The sequence below is a fragment of the Kogia breviceps genome, chromosome 10 (genome assembly GCF_026419965.1).
Source record: "Kogia breviceps isolate mKogBre1 chromosome 10, mKogBre1 haplotype 1, whole genome shotgun sequence".
NCBI lineage: Eukaryota > Metazoa > Chordata > Mammalia > Artiodactyla > Physeteridae > Kogia > Kogia breviceps.
In genome coordinates this window covers 76,649,396-76,656,761 of record NC_081319.1, presented here as the reverse complement: position 1 = coordinate 76,656,761, position 7,366 = coordinate 76,649,396, and the positions used below count along the sequence as shown (strand labels likewise).

The 7,366-nt window shown below is 48.4% G+C and overlaps 1 protein-coding gene across 1 annotated transcript; it reads right to left on the bottom strand.

Moving 5' to 3' along the window:
• Positions 1 to 2,802: 2,802 nt before the first annotated feature.
• Positions 2,803 to 6,655, bottom strand: MAD2L1BP (MAD2L1 binding protein). The gene is made up of 3 exons (XM_059077626.2): positions 6,540 to 6,655; positions 5,761 to 6,020; positions 2,803 to 3,713 (listed from the first exon to the last, which is right to left on the bottom strand). The coding sequence occupies exons 1-3, from the start codon at positions 6,583 to 6,585 to the stop codon at positions 3,201 to 3,203; spliced, it is 819 nt and encodes a 272-aa protein (XP_058933609.1). The 5' UTR covers positions 6,586 to 6,655; the 3' UTR covers positions 2,803 to 3,200.
• Positions 6,656 to 7,366: the final 711 nt, after the last annotated feature.

Sequence of the window (7,366 nt, the reverse complement as noted above, 5' to 3'; positions counted from 1 at the left end):
GTCATGAGGTGTTCAGTTGTCAGGGAAACGGCGTGCGTGGTTTTCCCCCCAGATAGGTAGGATACAGTTGATAGGTTGGAGGTCCAAATAAGCCGAATTCTGGGGACATTTTTGCTTTCCCTAAGCCCTTACATACGGTCGACATTTACTGAGTCCTCACTGTATATGCAGTGGGGGTTTGGGAAGAAAAATGCAACAGCGACACTAGCTGTTTTATTTCACTCCAGTCGTGTCCTTTCTTGGCCTCAGAATTATCTATGCAGAAAAGAATTTGAGATCCTCTTGGCTCTAGGATACCAAGGCAATTAATTCCCCACAAAGCCAGGTCTTACAAAGACCTAGGCAAAGTGATGAGGGGGTGAGGGGGCAGTGAAGTTCCCCAGCGGCCCAGTGGTTGGTGAGGACTCCCCGCTTTCACTGCCTGAGGACCTGGGCCAATCCCTGGTGGGGGAATTAAGATCCCACTAGCCCTGCGGCACGGGTAGCTGGGGCCTAGGCAATGGGGCAAGGTATAGGGTCATACCTTGGGAAAGGAGGGTGCGAAGAGGGGTACAAAATGGGTGATTTTACAGACTACACTTTCCCATCAACATTTTCATTTACATTAACAACTACATGTTCCCTACCACCTACATTTACCTACCTCAAGCCCCACAACTGTTGCTTTTAGGCGAAAGTGGTGACAACAGATGAAAGGCCAGAACCCCACTGAAGCTGGGGCTCTTCACTCCCTGGGCTAGATACTATTTCTTCACATACATCTTGGGAGTGCCCAGCCAAGGTTAAGAGATAAACAGGGACTTGCATAGTGGCGCAGTGGTTAAGAATCTGCCTGTCAATGCAGGGGACACAGGTTCGATCCCTGGTCCGGGAGGATCCCACATGCCAAGGAGCAACTAAGCCCGTGTGCCACAACTACTGAGCCTGCACTCTAGAGCCCACAAACCACAACTACTGAAGCCCATGTGCCACAACTACTGAAGCCCATGCACCTAGAGCCTGTGCTCCACAACAAAGAGAAGCCCCCGTGATGAGAAGTCCGCACACCAAACAGAGGAGTAGCCCCACTCGCCACAACTAGAGAAAGCCCGTGCTCAGCAACGAAGACCCAATACAGCCAAAAATAAATAAATTTTTAAAAAGAGATAAACAGGTGCCTCAGCAGGCTTGTTGTCAGAGAAGGAGATGGGATCTATTGATAAAATTAACTGATCTTTTAATTTCTGGATTCCTTTGGAGGACTCATGAAACCAGAATGACCTGGCCCCAATGCCAACCCGACAGAGAAGTGTCTAAATTACCTGAATAATTACTTTGATTGCCTAGACATTGTTTACGAAGGCTTTTAAAAGTAGTACTTGAGGGATCTGACTTGGCTTAATGTGTCTTACGTCTCAAAACAATTTATAACTCCCTTGTTCAGAACTCTCCCTCCCTTTAGGCAGACCCCTCAGCCTGTCCCTTCCCAAGTGCGAGATATGGCCCTGCTCCTCTTTTGTAAGGTAATATCAGACACAAACCCAGCAAAGTCCAGCTGGTGGAATATGCTTCAAGTGGACACAGCACAGAAAAGATCTCAAACCTTTTGTTTGCATTGATGCCACATTTACTCTGCACCAATAAATGGCAGGTTCCATGTCACGAAACACAATCTGAAGCCAGAGACGGAAGTCCTGCAGCTTTCCAATTCTACCACCTTCAGTAGGGCAAACCCTGTTTAATTAGCTCAGAGTAAAATCACACAGGGTGTACAGCACAGTGTAAAGCACTGAGCCTCTGGAGCCAGCTGGACTGGGTTTGAATCCAGGTTTTGACACTTATGCAAGTTATTCAATCTCATGAATCCAGGTTTTGACACTTATCTTATGCAAGTTATTCAACCTCCCCAATCTCCCCAAGCGTCATCTATAAAACAGGGACTATAATATGAACTTTTCAAGGTTATTAGATTAGATAATGTATGTAAAGTGCTTAAAACCTACTATAAAATATAAACTATTTTTATGTTTTCTTAAAATATAAAACATAAAATTCTTCTTAAAACATAAAAAATAGTATATATTGCCCCCATTTACACACACACACACACACACACACACACACACACACACACCCTATCTCCAACACCAGCAGGATAAGGATTCTGTCTTCAACTTGCTTCCAAGAAATAAGCAGGTGTTCTCAGGGACAAAGGGCATCAATGCATAGTGGTCAGGACAGCATTAAGCTGGAGAGGATAACAGTAAGGATCAGGATGGCCAAGCCAGAAATGTAGCTGAGGAAGGAGAGCCACAGGCAGGAGAGCAGGGTTTGCCTGAGGACAATACTGCCAACAGTAACTGACTGCCAGCAGCCACCACGCAACTGCAATGGAGAGAGGCAGGGCGGAATTCCAGAAGGGACATCTGGCCTCAGGGAAGCGAGCCTACAGGGCAGTCTTGGTGCCTTAGCCTTCGGTTCAATCAGGCTTTGCAAAGACTATCTCGGTTTTCTTTTCTCAGCTCCCTTCCCCCATGTGACCTCTGCTTTGAGTACACATACTCATGTGGCAAGCAAAGAACATCGGACTAGGAGTTAGCTGATGAGAACTCTTGCCCCAGCTCTGATATCGAACTGTTACAGAACCTTGGCCAAGTCACTTAACTTCCCAGATTGGCCTGGGGCTGATGAAGAGAAAGAATCATAAGTAAAAAAAAAATCATGGAAGCCCAAAGCATAAGAGGCCAAGGGGGAAGATAAAATACTCTAACCTCAAGCCTGGAAAGTCTCTTTAAGCTAAAAGAGTTTCAGGAAAATGTAACATTTAATCCATACATTTTATATTTAAGCTCATGAGTCATATCCACATTATGACCCTAGTAAAAAATTCTGAAAGGCCACAGCAAAAAGCAGAAAAGGGTCACCTCCATAAGGGTGTCTGTCTATGGGCCCATGTTTGCTTTCCAATCCCCAAAAGCAACACCTGACCCAGAACCCTCTGGGAAAATCAGCCTTTGATTCAAAGAGATGCTTGTTCAGTGATGATTATTACAGCCCTAGCCATACCATCAGCCCCCCGGGAAGTCCAAGGGAGGCAGGCAGCCAGAAGGAGAGAACCTTCCTCTCACCAGGAATTAACTAGCTCCAAGCAAGAGATGGGTGACTTGGTGCCACAGGGGGAAAGATAATTTAGCCATTGTGTTCACGATGAGCATTCCCATTCATTCGTGGAAGCCCTTCAGTGTCACTGGTGCCTGGAACCAAATATAATCCTCCCAGGCTGTAGCTGGGATGGCGGGTCGGCCACAGGACAGGGTCACAGTCAATTTGTGGCCCCGGCTCGGCACTCTGTAGTTGAGCTTGGGTCGAAACCAGTCTTCTCCACAGTCGCGGTGACCCTGTGCCATGACAATGGTGCCCATGAGTGGAGGAACCTGCAGCTCACTGAAGGCATCAGCCATGAAAATGGCTCGGAAGAGGCGGCGCAAACAAGCTGCTGTGCTCACGCTCGGGTCCATGCTGTTGGGGACCAAGTGGGACAAGTCAAGCTCATAGAACTCCTTGGGACTGAGGGCATTGCCCCCAAGGAGGATCAGTACTCGTGGTACTAGTGTCCGGGCAAAGAGACCCTCCAAGTGGCTGAGGACGCTCTCCAGTTCTGCCAGGGTTTGTTGGCATTTCCTGCTGCTCACCTCGGCAGTGGCCCGAGGTTTCTTCTTCACCACTTCCTCTGCCTGTGAGGACAAAGAATGGTGACAGAGAAGTTCTGCAAGGTAGGGGAAAGCTAATGACCTTTGAAGAGCCCTCTGGGATGGAGTAGACTTATGGGACTGGATTTCCAGTTCAGTGCGCTGCCACAGGCAAGACACTGGGTTTTATCAGAGGGTAATGTATCAAAAAGGAAACTATGTTCTTTGTACAAAATCATAATTCTTCCACACTTAGAACAGAAAAGACAGTGTTCTGAAGCAGGAGGCATCCAGAAATTAGCACTAAAATACTCAAGGAGATGTGGTGGCACAACAGGTGGCAAATTTTTGCTGTGCTGAGAGTGACAACAAGACTAAGGATTATTTGGTCTAATAAATTCTGGAGTTCATCCTCCAGTTAAACATGGCAAATGGAAGGAAGGAGGGAGGGAGGGAGGGAGGGAGGGAGAGAGGGAGGAAGGAAGGAAGGAAAGAGGGAACGGAGGGAGACAGGAAGGGAGGGAAGGAGGGGAGAAAAAGAGGACTCCCAGGGGCAAAAAGAACTGGAAGGGACTTCCCTGGTGGCACAGTGGTTAAGAATCCTCCTGCCAACGCAGGGGACATGGGATCAAGCCGTGGCCCGGGAAGATCCCACATGCCACGGAGCAACTAAGCCTGTGCGCCACAACTACTGGGCCTGCACTCTAGAACCCACAAGCCACAACTACTGAGATCGTGTGCCACAACTACTGAAGCCTTCACGCCTAGAGCCCGTGCTCCACAAAAAAGAGAAGCCACTGCAATGAGAAGCCCGCGCACCGCAACAAAGAGCAGCCCCCACTTGCCGCAACTAGAGAAAGCCGGTGCACAGCAACGAAGACTCAACACAGCCAAAAATAAATAAATAAATAAATTGCAAAAAAAAAAAAGAACTGGAAAATAGACAACAGTGGCCAAAGACAACAAATTTTTGGAAGAGAGAAAGCAGATGGAAGAGTTTGAAAGAGCTGAATACCAAGTACTGACAGAGGGGACTCCCCTGAGAAGTTTGAAATGATTCACAATGCAGAAGCCCATAAAGGCCCAGGAATTGTCTACTTAAGCACAACAGAAGACAAAAGTGAACACATGGGGACTTAGGGAACACCTGTGCAAGGACCCTTAGATCACCTGCCAATTTCCTCCACCCAGACAGAATGTTTTGGAAGTCCTCTTTCTCTCTTTCCTTCCTTCCTATTTCTCTCATTTAGTAGTATTTCAGATGGGAGCACAGATAAGCATGTGTTCAATTTGCCATGTTTAACTGGAAGACAACTCCAGAATCACCTTTCTTAGACCAAATAATCCTCTTTCCTGTTATCACTACCATTACTTTCTTACCCAATATCCTTCAAGGCTATCAGCTAGCTCAGAGGCCCAGCCATGCACACGGAACTTTCAATGACTTATTCTTAAATATTCATCAGACACCAAATAAAAGCCTCTAACATGAAAAAGACCAAAACAAATGAATAGGAAAAGGAATCTGGAAGAAACGGAGACACTGCAGCAACAGAGAAAAGTTTCAAAAATACAATAATTAACGTCCACAGGTAAGAGAAGTTCATAAAGACAGGAAACAACAGGATGCAATTTAAAAGGAACATATAGAAATTAAGAAAAAGCTCTTAAGACTATGACTGCCAAAAAAGAAAAAAAAATTGATGTAAGTGTTAGAATATAAACTCAAGGAAGTTTATATAAATATAAATTTATATTTATATAAACATAATATAAACCCACAGAAAATATAACATGGAAACAAAGAGATGAAGATATGGACAGAAAAGACACTAAAATTAAAGGATCAGTTCATGAAGTCCAAATGCAACACACCATAGGAGTTTCAGAAAAAGAAAACAAGAGGAAAAGCAGATAGGGTTAGACTATCAAGACTAGAGTGGGTAGAAAGGGACAGTAGCCATAGGGCTGAAACATCCCTTACAGCTGCTTAGGCTGACAGGCCTGAAGATTCCTTAGACGCCCTTTTTACCTGCCCACCATCTAATAGCCACAGTCTCCCCACCAATTTTCTCCCAAAACCTGTGCCCACCTGGGGAGGTTTTCGGTAGAAGTGCTTAAGCTGCTCGTAGGGCAGAGGGAGTTGCTGGCGTTGGTACATGATATGCTTCAGAAGTTCACAAGTAAACCGACAGCACCCTTCCTGGTTGACAGGCCCGGGAAACACCACTGGCACCACGCAGTCTCTGGGGCGAAGGGGCTCCGAAAGGTTGGGAGGTTCCTGGGCGGAGGTGGTCTCAAATTCTATCTGGGGGTCGTGGGTTTCCTCCGACTTCTCACACCACTCCAAATCTGGTAGGTGCACAGGGGGGCAAGAGAGAAAAATGAAAAACTTAAAAGGCCAACGCCAGTCTTCTCATTCCCTTGTGGCGACATCGGCCACCACTGCGGAGGCGACACCCCGACACATGGAGATTCCCTCCGCAAACTCCCCTGTGGGCGGTGGCGCGGAGGTTCCGGATCCCAGTTGCCTAAGGTGAAGTGACGGCGGGATTTGTGGGGAACGGGTGGAGGATTTCGGAGGCAGCGACTGGGGCTCTGCTCAGAAAGTGGAGGCCCTGATCTGGGAAAACGAGTTGAGAGAAGGTGTAGTCAAGCAGGGCCCAGAACCCGTCGCGAAAAGGGGGGTGAACCAATGGAATCCAGGGCCGTGGGGGCGATGGAGTCAACGGGGCCGAGTCAGAACTGGGAGGGACGCCGGGAAATGGGGACAAGGAAGACGGGCCAGAGAAGGGGCCAGGGACTAAGTGACTGGAGGGAGCAGCGGTAGGGAGGAAACAGACTCCTCGAGCTCCGGACACCACGCCTTACCAGAGACTGCGGCCGGGGACTGCACTTCCGGCTCTGGGGCTGCCATCACGACCTCCTCCCCACGCTCCGTGAGGTTTGAATAGGCGCCCCGCGCAGCCTCATGGGAAACCCGCGCCTCCACTTCCGGTTCCGTTGCCCGAAAGTGGGCGGGGCGCCGCGTCAGTGTGGCGGAGGCTGAGCTGGGTGGGGAATTGAGCTCTGCGCTCTCCTTCTTAACACCGTCCGGCAAGTCCGCTGAGCCCTTCTCCCATAGGGAAACCACGGGTTCTCAGCCACTTAGCGCTGCCTTCCAAAGGACACCCGCCCGCATGCATCTGTTTTCTCCTGCGTTCCCTATTCGTTGCGCACCTACTTCGTGCCAGGCCCTGTCCTAGGTGCTGGAGACTGCGGCGAAGAAGCCAGAGGCAGGCGCTGTCCGCAGAGGGTTCAATGCCTAACAGATTCAGTGCAGTGTGATGAATTATATAGTAAGGCATACATGGGCAGCGGACGCGAAGAACAGGAGCGCCTAACCTAGAGGGGGTGGGAGTGAGGGGTGGTCCCGGAGGAAACTGTGACCAGTAGGATGAGTAAAGGTAAAGAGGAGGGCCTGGTGGTCCTGGAGACTGTTAGAAGGAAACAACCCCCAAACGGTTTCACTTGTGCTAAATCTCACCAAGACTCATTTCCTAACCTAGTACAGTTTCAGCTTCTCCTGGAGTGAAATTTTAAACTAACCAGTCTGGAATTTCCTAGTCAGCGCTAGTGAGGTAATCTGCAAGATAAGTCCCCCAACATTCCCCCTAATCCTTTCTTTCCTTTTGCTTATAACCTCCTTATCCTGTCCC

Coding starts and splice junctions, on each gene's coding strand:
- MAD2L1BP (XM_059077626.2), bottom strand. CDS start 6,585: ATGGCAGCCCCAGAGCCGGAAGTGCAGTCCCCGGCCGCAGTCTCTG. Junction 6,021..6,539: donor GTCCCCGGCCGCAGTCTCTG/GTAAGGCGTGGT, acceptor TGCACCTACCAG/ATTTGGAGTGGTGTGAGAAG. Junction 3,714..5,760: donor TCTACCGAAAACCTCCCCAG/GTGGGCACAGGT, acceptor TTGTCCTCACAG/GCAGAGGAAGTGGTGAAGAA.